The sequence below is a fragment of the Pteronotus mesoamericanus genome, unplaced genomic scaffold (assembly GCF_021234165.1).
Source record: "Pteronotus mesoamericanus isolate MK-2021 breed Mesoamerican mustached bat unplaced genomic scaffold, CSHL_Meso_final contig_263, whole genome shotgun sequence".
Lineage (NCBI taxonomy): Eukaryota > Metazoa > Chordata > Mammalia > Chiroptera > Mormoopidae > Pteronotus > Pteronotus mesoamericanus.
Window position 1 is genome coordinate 4,734,342 of NW_026555112.1, and position 20,670 is coordinate 4,755,011.

General features: G+C 37.8%; 1 protein-coding gene across 1 annotated transcript in view; it reads right to left on the minus strand.

Annotated features, from left to right (window-relative positions):
* Positions 1-20,670, minus strand: part of POLR3B (RNA polymerase III subunit B) — a 105,120-nt gene that overhangs the window by 59,840 nt on the left and 24,610 nt on the right. Inside the window, exons 10-12 of the mRNA XM_054574585.1 lie at positions 16,633-16,755; positions 11,682-11,801; positions 6,522-6,656 (exon numbers count right to left, since the gene is read on the minus strand). Of these exons, the coding sequence (XP_054430560.1) occupies positions 6,522-6,656; positions 11,682-11,801; positions 16,633-16,755 (378 nt within the window). The remainder of the gene's footprint in view (positions 1-6,521; positions 6,657-11,681; positions 11,802-16,632; positions 16,756-20,670) is intronic.

Sequence of the window (20,670 nt, forward strand, 5' to 3'; positions counted from 1 at the left end):
GATGTTTAACCTCATCAGTAATGAATAAAATGCAATTTAGGACTGCAAGGAGATGCCACTTTACACTCACCAGATAATCTAGACAAAAATTTTAAAGTTTGATACTAAGTCACAGGATGAAGATCACCAGCAACTCGCATGCAATGCAATGAACAAATACTTGGGAAACTAGTTTGACATTCTCCAGTTAAGTTAAAGATTTAACTTGACTCTGTAACTAGGCAATCCTATTTGTAGAAACTCTTGCATATGGGCACCAGAAGATATAAATAAGAGTGTTAATATTTGTAAAAAAAGGAAAATATACACTAATTATTTACTGAAAGAGGAATCTGGAAATGCAGTGAAATCTTGTAAGCTAAAGATTTTCTAAATTCCGTACTATGTTCTTGAATGTTTATTACCCACGGTTGTTTTTTTACTCATAATGAAAACATTCAAAGCAAATGAGTCTTCTCCTCTAGCCATTACTAAAGAAAGAATTTCCTCACAGTGGAATGTGATGTTACGCTTCCCCCCTTAAGTTAGACACAGCCTTCCACTTTTCTACTAAGATCGACTTTCCACATTGGAAAGCCAGGGTCCCGGACTTGAATTTACCATGTCAGAAGCGTTCTAAAAAGAAAACTTCCTCCTCTGAGAGCTTAATCTTTTCTTCCACTCAGACCCAGCAGTTGCCCTCATGGAAAGAAAGACTATGGGAATGGAAGCAGGTGCAGAGGGGTGTGAGGGAGGAAGGAGCCCATTTCAACAACTTCCTGTAGACACTGGCAAAAGGAACTTGAATAAGCATTCTGAACAGAAGCAAATGCCCTTAAAAAAACTCAGCTCTATTTTAATCAGTCCCTTACACTTAAGACTTTTGTGTCTCCAATTATGACAGGGATTTTTTAGATCCCAGCTGAAGCTGTTGCAGTCCCCCGATTCAAACACAAGGAAATGCTCCTGGGACTAAACAGGTAAAAATAAGAGCAAGCTCATCGGAACTACTGTCTCATTAATACATTTCTGCACCCCTAAATTTTCAATCTCAGAGAAACGTTCTCCAGTTCTCAGAGCAGTGAGACACTACAAGGTCAAGTCACACAATAAGCTGCATTATTTAGGTCAAGAGTGAAATGATTAAAAGGGGTGGAATGCTGGTGATAATATTCAATACCTTTCATTGCTAGTATGAGGCCTTTCAGCCTGCTTAAGACAGGAGCACTAAAGAGCACATTATATTTAAGGAAAAAATGCTGACAGCTCATCAATTGATTTTCAATGAAAATCCTAAAAAATTAATAAAGAAGTTAAGCTGCTGAAATACAGTTTCACCAATTAGCCTAATGTCAGAGAATTCTAATTAGGCGTCTTGAGATTGCTATTTAGTGTTTAAGCCTACAGAGTGCCAAATTCTCCTTTTCACACAAACTGGTTGCAAAATTAAAGACATTAGGCAGCCTTAATTACATTATCAGAACAGCTGGGATTAGGCAATCTCTGAAGTCAAGACGGCATTCTTTTGTCACTGGGTGGAAATCCCTGGCTTTCCAGGGTGCCGGATTTTGGTGCCGTTCCATATCTCGCCCATACAAAGCAAGCTGCATTAGAAACAAAAAATTTGCAGACAAAGAATAGAGTAATACTCAGTAAATAATGAACACATTACCGAAAAAGAAAAGGTAGGTGAAAAGATTAAGCCTGAAATGGGTAGGTTTTGTTAACACCTCTACTGGCGGCTGGCCTGCCAGCCCTCAGGTGGCAGTAAGACTGAGGGAAAGCTCGGTGGACCCGCTTGGCCGGTGGATACAGCTCTGTTATCTAAAGCTGAAGCACATTCATGCTCCCTCATCCCATGGGGTGTGAAATTAGCAGCTATTGTTTTCACACATTTTAGTCAACTCAATGCCTTTTATGTCTTTACATTGTTTATAAAGCAATGTTTTCTTGCACATGGGAACCCTTGTTTTAATTTTAATTTTTTAAGCAACAGGATAGTTCCTCCCGCGACCCCCTCCTGACTCCATTCCTTAATCCTCTAAGCAACCAACATTTTTTTTTAATGAACTCATTTAACTGCATGATTTGTTCCAATTAAAAACTGTAAAAATGGGGATTGATGGTAGTGGGGATACCCATAATCCCCTGAACTGTGGTCAATCTGAAGGCGGCCAAAACCCACCTGTTTGCATCAGCCATTAACTAAATAGAACTTTCCAAGAATGCAGACATTAACTTTCTCCCCAAACCTAAAAATGCTATCATTTTTTAATTCTAGTTTTAAAAATTGAACTTGTACTAGTAACTGCGGGCGACCATCCCCATTACCACCACCTCTCGTCCAGACACTGCCGTAGCCCCGACCGCCCCCTTCCTGGCCTGTTCACCTCCGAATCAGATCTTTCTAAACTGAAAATCAGGCTGTGTCACTTCCCTGACTCAAACTCTCCAATAGCTTCCCACTGCATGTAAAACTAACTCCAAACCCATTGCAGAGCAAACCCACGCCAGGTCTGCAATGGCATCTCTCCCTACCTGCGCACCCCAGCCAGCCCCAGAGATCCTCTCCCAGCTTCTCCAGCACCAGAGCTGGCTGCGGAGGCATGCGCTTGCTCGGGTCGTTTGCTGGAATGCAGTCCCCAAGGTTGTGTGAAACTGGCTTCTCCTCAGTCAAGTCTTAACTGGAATATCTGAGGGTTCAGCTTAAAAGTACCACTTTTTTCAAAGACATCTCTCCTGACCATCCTAACTAACACCTTTCCCCCAGCAACACCCAACCCTCTCTCTAACATTAGACTGTTTTTGGTTTTCTTTAAACACTTACAACTACCTAAAATCACCACATTTATTTATGGTTTAATTGTTCATTGTCTCCCCTACCAAAATGCACTCTTAAAAGCAGGTGCCTCATAAAGTCTCAAGTCACCGTTGTATCTTGATGCAGAGCACTTTACCTGAGGATAGAGAGATGAATATAAATGGTTCCTGCCCTCAATGAGCTCACCTTTTAAAGGGGAAGGAGCATGCAGGTAATTCTACTGAGCTGTAAAAAGGAAGAAAATTTTCCTGTTTGCAACAGTATGGATGGATCTGGAGAACACGTTCCAAATCATTGATTTCATTCTTGGTTTCATCTATTCTACTGTTGTTTTCTTGCAAATTATCCTGTATTTCAATTAGTGTATCCTTTGTTTCTGACTGGATATTTTTTATGCTGTTGAGGTCCTCACTAAGTTCCTTGAGCATGCTTATAACGAGTGTTTTGAATTTGCATCTGGTAGGTTGCTTATCTCCATTTTGTTTAGCTCTTTTTCTGGAGTTTTGATTTGTTCTTTCATTTGGGCCATGTTTCTTTGTCTCCTCATTTTGGCAGCCTGCCTGTGTTTGTTTCTATGTATTAGGTAGAGCTGCTTTGACCCTCTGTCTTTGTAGTGTGGCCTAATATAGTAGGCGTCCTGTAGGGTCCAGTAGCATATCTTCCCCTATCTTCCATGCTAGGTACTCAGGGTGCACCATTTGTGTGGTCTGATTATACCTTCCTCTTGTAGTTGAGGCTTGGTCGCTGTTAGCAGATCAATGGGAGGGATTTACCCAGGCCACTCAGCAGCAAATATTGGCTATGACTACTTACCACCAACCTCCACCCTCTGTGGAGGATCAGCTGTGCAGGGGTAGGGTGGTGGTGCTCTGACATGGTCTGTAGCTGTCCACTTAGTGTGCTGGCCCTGGGGTTTCCCAGGTGGTACAGTCAGCCGCACCGACTCAGTCCCTACTGGTTTTTGCAGCCAGAAGTCGTGGGCACTTACTTTCCTGACACTAGAAACCTGAACTGTAGGGCCTGGTGTTGGGCTAGGACTCCTTGCTCATGAGATATACTTCCTGAATTTTTATCCACCACATGTGGCTGCAAGACTAGCCCATTCCACATCTGCTGCATCCCTCGTACCAGTGTGGATGGATGTGGTTTCTTTAATTTTGTTGTTGTCAGACTTCCTTCAACTCAATTTCTGATGGTTCTGAGTGATAGTTAGTTGTTCTATATTTTACCTGTAATTTTGATGTGGTTGTGCGAAGAGCCATGTCTGCCTATGCCACCATCTTGATGGGAAGCCTCAACTTTTATCTATTTTAATATTGAGATTCCAAGAGTCTATGCTTTTAAAACCTTGAAACACATCTGAAGCTCACGCCTGCTGAGCAGGCTCCTGAGAAAAGGACATGTACTTTGCCTAATCGCACAGTAAACGCTCAGGAATGTATTGGGATTGCTTTCTTTCCACTAGGTGAATAGGCAGGCACCTGGCCAGAGCCTCCAGAATGGACAGGTGGGAGAGGCAGCTAAAATTAAGAGGAAATACACAGAGGATTAAACTACACTAGTGTTGTGTTCACTCTTGAGCTGGGACATGTCAATACTTGTATTAGTTTAATACACAAGCACACACACATGTTATATATAGTCTTATATGCATGAAATATTTCATCATTAAACAGCACATACACAAAAGCAGGCATGTGTCAATTTCTGCAGCAACACTCACATTTCACTGATTAAATCCCCCCTTGAGTAAGAAGGATTAGCAGTAATGGCTAAGCAACATTCACAGACACACTGCTTTAAATATGTTTCATATCAATGAGGACAAATTTTTCTAGTATATGATTTCTTCTAAAATTGTAAAGCCTGACTCCAAACTTGCCTCTGACAAAGGACTCCAAAGAAGGTCCACAAAACTTAGCAAAAATTCACATAGGCCTGAATATCTGCAAGCCACGAGTTTCCAATAGTACAACATCAAGATGCCAGTTAATCAGATATTTGTACGTGCATAAGATGTCTTTGGAAGGATAGAGGAAAGGAAGGGAAAGACTGTTACTGGAGAGAGGGACTAGGGAACTGGGTCAAGTAAGAAGGGAGATTAGAAGTGGAGACTCATTTCACTGTAAACATTCTTGTAATTGTTTGAAATTTATTTTACTATGCTAATAGGTTATTTTTGAAAGCATTTTACTGTGTTTTGTGATTTTTATTTTACTATCTGCTATTTTATAATGCTTAATTTACTGTTTCTTTTTTTAATCATAACTTTTTTTTAAACTAAAAATACTTGTTTAAATTGGTAAGACAAATAACCATCCCAACTGTGATGAAAGAACTAAACAGAATGTTTCAGCTGGTTGATGCAAGGAGACAGAATTTGGAGGTTTACAACCAAGTTAACTGCATTAAAACAAAAACGAGACCACTCTTCAGAGGAGTAATACAGAATCGAGATCCTCTACAATTCATCATCTACAATGTCCATTAGGATATAATCCAAAATTATTAGATATTTCAAGAAACACGAAAACATGACCCATATTCATGAGAAAAGCTAATGAAGAGACTGATCATAAGATGACTGAGAGGTTGGAATTAGCAGACCAAGATTCTAAAGTAGCTATTAAAATTCAAGAATACAAATGAAAATATGATTGCAATGAATGAACAAACAAGAAGTCTCAGTATAGAAACAGAAACAATAGAAATACCCAAATAAAAATTTTAAAACTGAAAAATACAATGTCTAAAATGGATGACTATCACAGCATAGGAAGTAAGTAAACCTGAAAGTAAATCAATAGAAATCATCCAATCTGAAGAACAGAATAAAATTGAAAAGAGAATTAACAGAGCCTTAATATTCAAGGGTCTAACAATATAATTTGAGTCAGAGAAAGAAGGGAAAACAGTACAAAAAAAAATAGTTGAAGAAATAAATCCTGAAAATTTCTCAGATTTGCTGAAAGACATAAATTTACAGATTTAAGAACTTAGTGAACCCTAAGCAGTACATCAACAAAAACCTTCCCACTGAGGTAATTCTTTAAAACCAAAGATACAGAGAAAATATCAAAAGCAGCCAGGACTATATTCTGCTCTTTGATTTAAAGGCCATTTCACATTTAAATGCTTTCTGATTTAAAGGCAATTTCTGGAATAGGAAGTTTTGAAGACTTTTAGATACTTGCTACTCTGCTGAAAGGGGTACATACTCTCAAAACAAGATATAATATATCAGCTAGGACTTAAAATGAAACCAGAGACATTCTCACTGACCCACTTCTACTATGTCACCAAAAGTAAGGGGATTATTTACTTGTATACTGTCTATCTCTCTCATCAGACTCTAAGGACTAAGAGAAAAGAGGACTTTGTCTTATTCCTCCTATATTCCCAGTTCCCATGACTATGCCTGGCATATGGGAACTGATTAATAATAAATATTACTTAAAATCATATTTCACTCCCCACATTATACAGAATGAGGGTAAACATCTCAGCAAAATATATAGATAACATACTAATAACATATTTAAAGACTTAAGATAGAGTTTTCATAGTGAAATTCTTAAGAGATAGTCATGTGTGAAGTGTTTATACTTCAAATATATGAATGTATATTCTATTCAACTATCTCTTCTTCATATTTAAAATTAATACCAAGTTAATTTTTATTAAAGGAAATAAGATTTCTGACATAAAATAATTAAATTACCTGCCCTGCCAACTCCAATCGCTTGTTACCGTAATAATCTCTGTCATCAACCTTATTGTCTCCTTGGGCCAGAATTACTCTTCGCACCATCACTGCGGTGTAGATACATTTGGCTCGGAAATTGAATTCTTTAACCTGGAATTCAGAAATTAGAGGAAATTTTTGAGACAATGTATATTATAATTTAAGTTACCTCAAGAAAAGTACCAATGTTATAATATTTAAATTAGGAAATAATGAATTATGATTCTCACTATTCAAAAAATTCAAATAGTCTATAAACTTCCTGAGAGCTGAGATGATGACCTTTCATGTTTGCACTCAGTACCTATGGAAGCTTATCTTCAAAGACGACCGCTCTCAACTCCTTGCCTCTCTACACGTTTCATGTCACTCCTTCATTAAGAGTTTGACTCCATCATCCCCTTTGTGTTAGCCTGTAAACTAGCAGTTTCCGCACCCTCTCAGGGTCCTGAAGCACCGTGTGAGACGCCTATGACGCTCTGGTGGGGAGAGAGGGACTACCTGTAAAAGCACTGAGGAGCCAGAGGTGTGAGTGAAGAAAACAATTCAGATGTTCAGACCAGGGGAGCCTTTGAATGACTCCGGTCGCAGCTGCTGTCTGCAACTTTATGAGACCCAAGATGAGAAACCCCCCTTTTCCCACTATTGAGCCCAGTCAAACTACCACAGAACCAAGAGAGATAGCAATAAACAGTTATTTTGAACCATTAAGTTTTGGAAATGTTTGTTATGCAACAATACATAATAGGAATAGTTACCAACACATTGTCTGGCACTCAAATATTTATTGGATGAATGAACAGATTGATGAATGAATCCACTGCAAATGTTCTAGTCAATCTTCTCTAGTACAAACCCTGAAATCCACATGAATGAATCTCGCTCCATCAGGAAACTAAAATCAGAAATGCTTATATAATTGCACTAGTTTGTCTGGAAAGACAAGAACCTTAGGAAACTAGGTAAATCCTTTCTTTACATCCAAAACTATGAGTATGGTCTTATCTTCTACCAATTCAAAGGAATATTTTATACACTTTTCTATAGAAGATTCATATTACAAAATTTGTTTTACTTTCCTTAATTCTTGAGTTAAGATCTCAATGAGATCCTATTGAGTTTATCACTATGATGGATTAAGTCAAGGAATCTTGATTTAAAAGAATGTCAGCAACCAGTCTCCTTCATATATTTTGTTAATGCTAATTAAAGAATTACATTAAATAATATAGGATGTGAGAAATTCTGTATATATCTCAAAAAGTTCATTCTTCTCCAAAGAAAGTTTCATTTCTTCTCTAAGTCAATGTATTCTCTTCTTATTATAGAGCACTTTGAAATGTCTTAAAAGAAACGTGTTAACTTTGGAATGTGGTTAAAAATGAAAAGTAGCTCTAAAAGCTATGTTGTCTTCTTGTACTCACAAACAATTACATCAATAAGAAAGACTGGAATAAATCTAGTTCTTAAAAAAAAAAGAAGTCTTTCCTGTCCATCCTCAAACAAACAAATAAAAACCCTACAACCATAACACCAATTACCACAACACTGAGCAGAAAAACCCAGTGTCTGGACAGCTATAAGTAGTTTATAATCTCAATTAATATTTACAAAGGTGTATGGTCCTCCATTCAGAGCTAATGTACTTTTTTTAAAAATATTAATCTTGCAAGTTACATTGAAAATGTAGCTCGTCTAGTTGTATTTATCTTTCTTATTAATGAAAAAATGAAGTGAACTTTCATTAACAAAATTTTCAACATTTTAAAATTTCTTTTATTATTTTTAACATTTCTTCAGTTTCATTTTTTTAAGATTTTTAAATGTTTATTCTATGACGGCTGTCCCAATTTCCCCCCTTCGCCTCCTCTGCCAGCCCCACCCCCTGCTCCCACACTCAGTTCCCTCGAGTTCCCTCGCCGTTGTCCATGGGTCATTCATGCATGTTCTTTAACTAGTCCCTTCCCCTGCGTAAGTCCATTTCATATTTTCATTTTGCATAAATACTGGCAGGTGCCTCACAGCACTTTATAAAACACTTGAACCAGAACTCATTTCAACCCCCCTCCTCTTTTAACTACTACGTACTGAGAAGTAAGCCCTAGGTCTAAATTGAAAAAGTTAGTTAATACTTAGCCTACTTTTCCTATTGATATGGAGACTAGAAACCCTCTAATCTAGGGACTGACATCACTTTTTGGTAGACTGCGAATAATAGTTCAGATATCCCTTTGTGGGATATTAACCTGTGTAGATTATCTAAAAGAGGGAGAGGAAGAAGGTCTACCAAATGAGCCTGGAACACTGACACAGAATTGTCGTCACCAAAAACCTGTGGAGTCCTTTTAGCACTACACTGGAGAACAGAGAGGCCTTGGGCACCTTGGAGAAACCCTTAGAACAGCAGTTCCAAACTTTCGTGTGGGTCAGAATCACTGGAGGGCTTCTTAAAACAGACTGCTGGGCCCCATTCCGAGAGTACATAATTCAGAAGGTCTGGGATAGAGTCCAAGAACTTCTAATAAGTTCCCAGGTGATGCTGATACTGCAAGTCTGAAAAATGCACTTTAAGAACCAATGTCTCTGGAAAGCTGAGAGGCCAGGGTTCTAAGCTAACGCCCCTGGAGGTCCCCGTCAAATACAAGGGCTGGAGAGCGCTGAGTATCCTGCCCGCCTTTCTCCCTCTCTGCAGAAACATCTAAACACTGCTTTCTAAATCTAAGTCATTCTACCATCATGATTATTATCATATCTTAATACTTAAATTATTTAATATTTTTAAATAATTAGTTTTCCACTTTTAAACTTATTTTTAAGTATGTTTCATCCCATATAATACCGTAAGATCCCAAATACCACAAAAACAAATTTGATGTGCTAACTGTATTTCTTCTAGACATACAGAATTACTAAAAAAAAAAAAAGAAAGATATCCCTGCATCATCTAAAATCATCTCTGATGTTACACTTAGGTAACTACTGTCCTAAACCATTCTGGAAAATGAAGATCTTTTTCTAATTTATCTGTTCCGACTATACCTCAATGAACTATGTATAACAAAACTTTAAAAACAGCACTTTTAGGTCCAGTGCAGTCACATTAGAGTAGTAGTGTTTAGCTTCGTAAATTTAAATAAATAAATGTCAGGACAGCCAGCATTCTACGAGCTAAGGCTCTTTAATTAATCTATCGTTCTCCCCAGTTATTGCAGAAAGCTAAACGAGGCCCTTAAGAGAGACCCCAGGGCCGTGGCGAGGAGCTCGGAAACCACGGTTTACAGATATTGTGTCACTGCATCATCACAGCAACCGTGTGAGCCAGGGGCGTCAGTTCCATTGCACAGATGAGAAAACTGGAGCTTAGAAAAGTTAAGATTTGCCCAAAGTAAATCATCTTGGAAATAAGAAACTAGGATTTGAACCCTTGAACCTCTGGCTCCAAAACCCTTGTTTGTTTCCATTTCTCACTTTTGGTATTTTGAGTTTGAAACTGACTTTTTTCCAGTCATCCAAGTTTAAAATTCAGTTCAGACCAAGTTTTCACATTAAAACTAATTATTTAAATTAGATCAAGGACACATACAAATAAATGGCAGCCAAAGGTCAGAATCAGAGACCTGTATTATTTGGCTAACAAGGTGTTTCAAAATAAGAAAATCGGATCTGAATGCATTTAGGTGGTCAGTGTCCACTCCCACAGACCCCATGAGTTTCCATTATTTATAGTCAGCCCCTGGAGGTAGAGTTTGCAACCCCTGAACTAGGTCATTTATGAAGAGTACACGTGATAGCTCATCATAAACCAGACTACTTGGTTAACAAGGTAGTCTAACAAATAATTCTGTAACTTAAAAAGTATAGCTTTCATATTAAATAAGAATGGAGGAGCCCTGGCCAGGTGACTGGGTTGCTTGGAGTGACGACCTATACACCAAAAGGTTGTGGGTTCGATCTCTGGTCAGAGCACATACCTAGGTTGTGGGTTTAATCCCCGGTTGGGACACGTACAGGAGGTAACTGATCGGTGGCTCTCTCCCTCTCTCTCACTCCTTTCCTCTCTCTAAAATCACTAAACATATCCTCAGGTAAGGATTTAAAAAAAAAAAGAAAAAGTGGGGGCAGGGTCACTCTTGCCAACATGCCAACATGACCAATCTCTGTTTAATGATATTAATAAAAAATAAATATTAAGCACTGGTTCCAGGGTCAGAAGGTGGCTCCTAGCTCTCTTTCTGACCATTACCCAGCTGAGTGACAAGAACAATCAACCTAGTTTGCCTGAACCTGAGCATCTCCACAGTAAGTAAAGGAGACTGGATAATGTGAACTCTAAAATTCAAGGTCTAGGAAATGAACTGATCCAGTATATTGAAAAGTATCTATTGTAGTAACACAACCATAAGAATGTATTTAATGCCACAGAACTGTATACTTAAAATTATACATTTTATGTTATGTATATTTTATCACAATGAAAAATATCTATATAGCCAAGTCACTGTAAACTTGTTTTCAGTTATTTTAAAACATCTAAAACAAGGGGGTCAAAAGGTAGAAACTTCCAGTTACAAAATAAATAGGTCAACAGGATATAATGTACAGTATGGCAACTATAGTGTATAATACTGTACTGCATATTTGAAAGTTGCTAAGAGAATACACCTTGAAAGTTCTCATCAAGAGAAACAAAATCTGCAACTACATCTGGCGACAGCTGTTAACTAGACCTAGTGTGGTTTTCATTTTGCAATATATAAAAAATCGAATCATTGTGTTGCATGTTGATTATACCTCAATAAAAAACAAACATCTAAGATACCATCTTTGTACTTTGAAACCATGAAATGTAGTACAGCATTAATATGCACATGAATGTAAAAAAAAACAAAACTATAGACTAAGAGAAGAACCAGAAGAGAATAAACATGATGATGACGGTTCAAATACGGCAGACGTTTTCCCAGGACAAATAAACTGCTGACAATAGAAGATTATTTCCAGTGGAGTAATCTAGTCCTCTTTAGGGTTCTCTCTTAAGGAACAAGACTTTTCAGTAATATAAACTGGTATTCAAATTTTCTTTAACAGAAATGCACAGGCCCTACAACCATCATTCACAACTGCACAGGTACTCACTGGTACATGGGTCAAGATGGTAGAAGCCAGGAGCTCTCTTGCTTCTTCTATTTTGGTTTTCTTTGGTCCACCTCCCCACATCCTCTGCCTTCTTACTTTGTTCCCTATATATTTCAATGCCTATAAAAAACAATACAGTATAATAATGCTTAATGATATCACCAGGGACAATTTATTAAGCACCTACCCATACATAACGGTGTAAGCAAAAAAGACAAGGATGCTGGTTAATAGAGAAAGCTGCACTGGGCCTAGTTAAAAGTCAACATTTGTCATGAATCAATGACAAAACTGCATTATACAGTATCAAATACACTGGTTCCTTTCTTATTTTATAATTTGTTTCCTTACTATAAAATTGATACATAATCATTGTAGAAAATTTAGAAAATACAGATGAGTAAAAAGTACATATAAAGTAGCCATAAATTTTCCACCTAGAGAAAATCACAGTCTACAGTTAATATTTTGGGGCAGTTCTTTTTATCCCCTCAAAAAGTTATCACATCATGTAAGACCTCTAAGCTGAAAGCTACAAAACATTGCTGAGAAAAAACAAAACCTAAATAAACTGATGGCTATGCCATTTTTATAGACTGGAGCATTTAATACTGTTAAGATGGCTTACTGTTAAAATTCTCTCCAAAATGACCAATAGATGCATCATAATTGCTAATTATACTCCTGGCAGGCTTTTTTAAAAACAAAAATTAATTTATTCTAAAATTTACATGGAAATGCACAAGACCTGGAATAGTTGAGACAATCTTGTAAAAGAAAAGTTAGAGGCTTTACACTGCCTGATTTCAACTATAAAGCAATAGTGAAAGATACTGTGATACTAGGGTAAGCACAGACAAATAGAACAATGGGAGAGAATAACAAGTCCAGAAATAAACCCATGCTTCTGTGGTCAATTCATTTTTGATAAAAGTGCCAAACCAATTCAATGGGCAAGGGAAAGTCTTTCCAACAAATGGTGCTAAAATATCCCTAAAATATTTGTATTTTTTACAAATATCCCTAAAGTGAAAAAAAAGAAAACCTGACCCCTACCTCACACCAAATAGAAAAATTAGTTTAAGATGAGTTTCAGACTTACACATAAAAACTAAAACCATAAAGCTTCTAGAAAAAAACATAGGTGAGTATGTCCCTGTCCCAGGAATAGACAAAGATTTCTTTAAACAGGATATGGAAATCAATAACCATAAAAGACAAGCAAATAAAACAAACAAAAACCCTCTTGATCATTAGATTTTACCAAAATTAATGACTACTCATTAAAAGACACAGTTAAGATAAGGAACAGGGAAGCAACGGACTGGGAGGAAATACTTGCAACACATAAATCTGACGAGGGATTTATATCCAGGTTATTTTTTTAAAGGACTCAACTTCAGTAATAAAAGGACACCTCAATATGGGAAATGAGCAAAAGATTTGGACAGGCACTTCACAAGGGAAATAAGAAAGCACACTGAAAAAGTGTTCACATCATTAATCATCTAGGAAATATATATTCAAACCACAATGAGATGCCACCAAACACCCACTAAAATGCCTAAAATTAAAAAGACTGACAACACCAAATGATGGTGAAGATGTGGAGCAATCAGAACTCTCATACCCTGTTAGAGGGTCTGCAAAATGGTACAATCACTTTGGAAAAAGATTTGGCAGTTCCAATTTTATAAAAGTTATATATACAACCTCTTTGATGCAGCAATTCTATTCCTATTTATCTAAGAGAAATACTAACCTGCCCAGGCAAAGACTTGTACAGGAATGCTTACAGCAGCGCTATTCATAATAACCAAAGAGTGAAACAAACCAAATGTCCATTGACAGGAAAAGACAAACTGTGGTATATTCGTACAACGGACTACTACTCATCAATAAAAAGAAACAAACTACATGGATAAATGACATAAAAAGGAACCTGGATGAATCTCAAATATCATGCTCAACCAAAAGAAAGTGGACACTAAAAAGTATATATTGCATAATTCCAAATATATATAGTTCTAGAACAGGCAAAACTAACCTATGGTAAAAAAATCAAAACACTGGGGGAAGAAATCAGAGGATGAAGGCAAAGAATGACTACGAAGGGGCATGAGAGAACTTTCTGGGGTAATGACAATATTTTATATTTTATAAAAATTATATGAATAGGATTTGTATATTTCAGTACATATGAATTTTACCTAAAAAATGAAATGTTAAAAACTAATCAAGTAATGAGTAAAGAGTGTAAGTGAAGATTTAGAGGAAACAAGAATGGCTAAGTGTGTGTAACTGTCAAAGCGGGGCGACAGGTTCATGAGGGCTCATAGAAACTGTTCTGTATACTTTGAATTGTTAAAATGTTTTAATGAAAAGTTTTTAAAGAAGAGGACCATGTGGTTCTTATTACTTTGTAACAACAATGAATGCTTTTTTTTTTTTTAAATGGCTTTCAATTAGTCAGAAAGTCAGAAGGCATCCCTGATTCTTTATCCTAAAAGTCCTGTTCCCAGTTACCTGCCTGGGAAATTTCCTTTCCATGTTTCAAAATCTAGATGAGTTATCGCTTCCTCTTTGAAGACTTTCAACGCTCCATTCCTTTTTCTCTGCTCTTTTAATTCCTTACATATAAAAAATTGACTACTTTCATTAGCATTCAGATTACACTACATTTTAACTGCCTACTTACATGTGTGTCTCTCCTACTAAATGCTGTGTCATCTTTTTCTCTGATTCTAATGACAAGTATAGTGTCTGAACATCAAACCTAGGATCATCCCTATTAAAAGGCCATCAGAGTGTAAGATTACTAGGGACCCTGAAAATGCTAGCAGTAAGTAGTAGCTGAGTACAAGTCAGCAGTTGGTGGGACCCAGGAATAGACAGACAGTTTGGTTTCCCTTAAGCTGAGCTGTCTTCATTAAATTTCGCTCTTCCAGTTCCCTTGGGGAAAAAGCTAAAGGTTCTTCAGTTCTCTGGGGAAGAAACAAAGAACTCAGGGGCACCTGGTATTCCTTCTAATGCCACAGAAAGTCACTTTTTCACTAGAACATCCAATAATGTTGCTAGGGTTTCATAGCATGAGGGTAAGAGCGCAAAAAGGAAATAAATAGTTTCTTCTCTCTACACTAGACCGCATGGCAAGGATGATGTAAAATGTACATAACAAATATAATTACTCTTATATTTGTGAACAGACAAAAAGGAGAGACTACAAGGGAGGCATTAAAAACAAAACACTGGTTTCAAGCAGTCCACTAAAATTCCATGCTGTTAAAAATTCTATCATATAAGATACAGTGTACTGGCTACATTTTCATTTAGAATAACATAAGATATTCACATTGACCTAATTCATAATTTATGCTCAGCTTAACCGTTCTGGATTACTGTGTCTCTAAAATCTTTTATTAGTGGCAAATAATTAATCTCTGCTTTAATCCAGCATACAGAGTACAAGCCATCTCTAACATGTAGTTCTTGTTTGTTTTTCTCATGTTAGGAACATTTGTCTTTCTTGTTAACTAACTGTATATTCTGCTAATCTTTTCACTGAACTTCTCTGATTCAGTTAGCTAAAATTTTCTGTCAGTATCTATTTAAGAGAAATAAGTGAATGATTTTCCAACCCACGGTTTAGCCCCTGCTCAAACAGCTTTACGATGCCAGAATTATGTGACCAACAAGGATGATGTGTATAATAAAAGGAATAATGAATCTCATTGAATCCACTGCAGTATCGCTAAGGCAAATTGACTTTATCTCCTCAAACTAAGCCAATTTCTGGGTATTTCTTAACATTTTTTTCTTCATGTTCTAGGAACCCTTGGACAATATAATTTCAGTTTGTAACAAGGACTCATGCTCACTAAATATTTCACTTTCAATAAAGACCAAAAATAGAATCTCCTAAATCCCAACAACTTTTCCTGATGCTGCCTGCCCAATAACCACAGTCAATTTTAGTTAACTGCAGAAAAAGAGGAAGGCGGGATAAGAATAATCTCGATGGATTTGTGCTTTGGATTTATGTATATTTACATATGACAATAACCTTCCTAAACGTTTGACTCAGTGTCTGAAAATATCCAGACGGGTTTGATTTTTCACAGAATACACCCTAACAGACAGAAGTGGGAAAGCGCTATCTCTACGAGCATCCTAGCTGACAATTTATACCTTGAATTTATACCTTGTTGTAAGGGACCCACAGAACAGATAACGAACATAGGGATCAATAAAACCTTTATTGTGCTTCTGTAGTAGAAATTCTTACTTCCCAGGATGGCTCTTAGGAATGTCATCCTTGATTTCCACTTAGCAAAGCACTTTACAAATGTCGGACTAAAATCCTAAGCATGGCTGTGATATATATATATCGCTATTTTCATTTTTGTGTCTTGCCCTAAAATCCCCGGGTTCCAACTGCGAATGCCTCAGCGGGCCAGCGAAGATCTGTAGTGGCAAAGGGGTCTCTGATCCTGGGCCTCTCTTGCTGGTAACACTGGAAATTCAGGAAAAGGGATAGAAATCACATACAACTAGATGTGAAAAGCAACGAGAAGTGGGGAGTAAAAATGGATATTAAAGAGAAATACAAAAACAAAGCTTTCTATACTAGAGTTGCTATAGTTTAAAATATAAATATGTGTCAGGCAAATATGGAAAAAAGAGAGTACTTCCTGTCAAATCAGAACAAAAGCCTCTTGGCCACTGTCCCCCTTCCAAGTCAGACACCACAGGATGATGATTTGTCTAGGAACACTCCTCCCTCCAATCCCTAAAATAATGATGCACAGAAGCTTCTCTCTCACTCCTTCCATCCCCCAACACTCCTCCCAAATCTATACCCCCAAAAGTCACTGCCTCTCATGCTTTATCAACGAGCGGCATTAAATCTCCAATTCCCTTTCAGAGCAAAAGACGACCTGAAAAGACACACCTGCATCTGTGTGAAAATCTGAGCTTTCTGGCACTCTTCCAAACTGGGCCCGAATGCCGCCATCACGTGCTCCTCTGTTCCAATCATCTGTACAATTTCCTGGTCACTCTCAACACCCATGGCCTAGGAAGGAAAGAAAAGAGAGAGAGAGTGTTGGCTTTGTGTTAACTCACTGACATTTGCTTATGCTAATTTGGCATTGTTTGTGGGTATTACTTCTAAGCAAAAGCTAGCTCTTTCCTCAGAAATGGTGCCATCTGGCATTGGCAGCCATAGCCCAAGCTGCAGAAGAACCTGAAACAGAAATTCTGATTAGGAAGAGGAAAACAAACATTCTCAAGCACTTTTTTGCATGTGTACTATCTTCTAAAATTTATAAATATCCCATGAGTTCCACCATGAAAAAAGGAAACAGGGAGGTATAGCGGAGACACCGGTTGTAATTACAAAGGCACACTACAAAACACTCACACGCACAGCCAAACAGCACATCAGAAAATGCGAATTGCTGAAAATAAACAGCTTTGGCAAAAGAATGATTTTTCTGAAAATTGTCAAATCACTTACATTCAGGCTAAAAGAATTTTTCCTAAGGGGTGTTTTACTTCTTCTAGAGATACCACACTATACTTCATGCAGGTTTTAAAAGAGATCTTCTAAAGACTAAGAACACACTTAACAGGTTTAAGAAACCCACTTATCTTAAGTGTTTCAAGGTGGCAGCCAGCATGTGCAGGTCTTTGTAGATTCCATATGGTGCGAAGGCTCACTCCTTCACACATTTGCCTGGAATTCTGCCATATCAAGAAATAGAACATAATAACACTAACCCTCTCTTGGCAGAGAAATAATCTGCTTCTTAGAAGTTAGGGGAAAAGTGGTGTTTGCATTAGAACTTTTCCTTTACCTATGCGGAGAAAACAGAACCAGAGATAATTGTCTCATTAGGCTTTGATGCTCTGGTTCTCAGCTCTCCCTCCACACACAAGAGAGGTAGGGTAAGCTGAATCCCAAGTTCCAGGGCAGACCTTCAAGAACCTTACGTTGAGCACACAATGCAAAGGGCACCTCTGCCCCAGCATAGTGTCAACAACAGACCTTATAACCTCTACTGCCATGTCACCTCTTTGACCTCAGTTTTCTCATTTCTGTAACGAGGACACAACCAGGTCTCTTCCAGCTCAAAATTCTACAATTCTACAATTGAATTTTAGTCTGTATTCTGTAAATCTGATGTGGATACTTTAGCATCAGACGTAAACGTATTGAAAGTTTTGAAGTTTTTTTGTGGGGAGCTAACCATACGCTATGTCCCTTTCAGGCCAACTGTGCTGGTTTAAAAATGCTCACCAATTCTTTGACACTCCCTTCAAAGGGTGAAGACTAATTTTCCTTCCCCCGAGTGTATGCTAACCTTAAAGGCTCACCTCTACAGAAAAAAACAAAATGCGTAAGTGACAGTGTATGACTTTGGAGCCTTGGTCATAGAGGCACTGCAGCTTCCTGCTTTCCGTTGCTCAGAGCGCCCCGTGGGGGAAGCCAGCAGCCAGGCCCGGGGCCGCTCACGGAAAGGCCCAGTGGTGAGGCCAAGTGCCATGTGGGTGAGCCAGCATGAAGGGGACCCTCCAGCTCCAAACCAGCCTTCAGACGACTGCAGTCTTGGCTGACATCTTGGCTCACAAATGACCCTGAGCCAGAACCACTCAGCCAAGCGACTCCCAAATCCCTGACCAACAGGAACTGCGCTAAAATCTGTTATGTAGCACAGAGATAACTGACAGACCGAGTTTGGGGATTAAATTCACTATTCACTATTTAAACTTAAAAAACACTTTTTTAAGAGTATAACTTGTTCAAAATTTTTTTCACTTAGTGAATAAAGAAGTTCTCAGGGTATAAATCTCTCTCTTTTGTGCTTTATTTTTTGCATATTTTTATCTCTAATTTGAAATGATACACTTATGTAAATGAACACTAAACATAAACTCCATTATTTAAAAATTACACACATTCATTAAAACACTTAGCCTTTCATGGATTAAAGGTGAGCAATCTTAAAAAATAATCAGTCCTAATTTTTACCTTCCCATTCATTGCAAAGTTATGCACTAGGAGGCTTAACTTAAACACCAACAACATTATAAAGATATGCCATTTCTGTTCAGAGCAGAACAGCTTTCAAACTATATTTTCTTTTAATTGTATTATGTCAGTACATAATCCTTTATAAAAGTTGTATATGTGATAATTGAGCCACTGCTGCAAGACTGCAGCATCTCGGGACCCCTTCCTTCAAGGAGTCAGTGCTGAGCTATAAACTGGGCAGAAAGGAAGATTCTGTGGGCACCATCTCTCCAAAGTCACTGGGGAGCCACACCACATGGAGGCTTTATGGTGCCGAAGGGGAGATGCTGGTGGCACCCTTTAGGACCAAGTTTGACAAGTAACCCTCCTTGTCTTCCTCCTCCTGTTCCTTTTCTTCCATTCCTTTTCCTTCTGTTTATACATTAGAACAAGTTAAGATTTGAAATATGTTGCTGCAAATAGTATGCAACTCTCAAAGTTACCTGGAGTCCAAATTTTGAAACTCAAACAGAAAAAGTGGTATCTCTGCTAGAGAGAATGGCTTTCCTTTAACATCTCCAGAGTAAGAGGGACAGCAGTTTTCCATGTCCTTAGGAGGAGAAGGTGCAGGATTGCGGTGGGACCGCCATCTCTAGCCACACTTAAGGTAAAGAATCCCTTATTATTTCCTTCCTACTTGTTTCTCTGAAAAGTGCCCGCTTAGCCCGTGGGTGTTTGTTGAGTGGCTGCTCCTAGAGTCACTCAGCGTCAGAAACCTATTGCCTTTGTTCAGACGTTAAACAAATACCTAGCCTTACTCTTCTTTCCTTGTCTCCACTTAATATTCTTGGCTAGAATGAAAATCAGCATATACACCTCTGGATATTACTAATATTGATCAGTGACATCTCTACCAGTGCAGAAAATTTTTCTTATAAATTTGAATCATGAAGAAATAGCAATTCAGATTCCTCAGCCTACTGTCTTGGTCAGATTCAAAGTGACTTTGCAAACGAAAACACACATCATACATTCTGGTGGCAACAAAGAAATTGGATGGTGCTTCTAAGAAAGTTCTCCACAATGTAAACATTCCTAAGTGAGGATGAGAGCTAGTGGACTTCATATCCAAGTTCGGACTCATAACGCATTATTTGTTCCTTCCCGCATCTCCGATGCCCTGCTCCTCGATTCTCCTCTTTTCATCACGCTCCTGCTTTAACTGTGCTGTGCAGTACGCATTTATTTTCAATACATCTTTCTTTTCATCTGTTTATCTGACTGTTGAATCTCATGGGATATGCACATCAAATTCCTTTCTAAAATAGCATGGTTTTTAGCTATTTTAGAAGCTATTTTAAATTTGCACAATAAGTGTGTTGCTAATTTTTCAAGATGTTTTATGGACAAAAAGACCTACAGATTTATATGCATTTTGTTATACCGGTAAATGAACCATTTGCTAGGGGCCTACCTTTAACAGTACATGCCTTTTGAAAGTTTTATAGGTATGAAATTATGTAGATATTTATCAGTCCTAATTTTTAAACAAATGAAAAAACTAGTTTATCGCTCAATCAAGCACAGAGCTGCATCTACTCTGATGGTGAGGGCGTATATGTAGACCCACCTACACGTCCTCCTCCTTGGTCTGTAAGCAGCAGTCACAAATATCAGAGAGGAATAGCTGCCTATGAAAAGCTAATTAGAATATGTTAATTTTTACGTGTTAATCTCTCAAAATAATGTCACATGGGTTTCCATGAAATCCAAATATAAGAGAAACAATACTAAGGCAGCTAATTTGCTGTAGAACCTAAGCACCTTCCTCTAAAATCTTTAGATATAAAACTCTGTGACCAATGCACATCACTTCTCAGAAGAAAGCCCAAACACTAAAAGAAATCGACACAGGACGGACACCAGACGAAGCATGCAAAATGATACAGCAGGAAATGGTCTCACTGAGGCAGA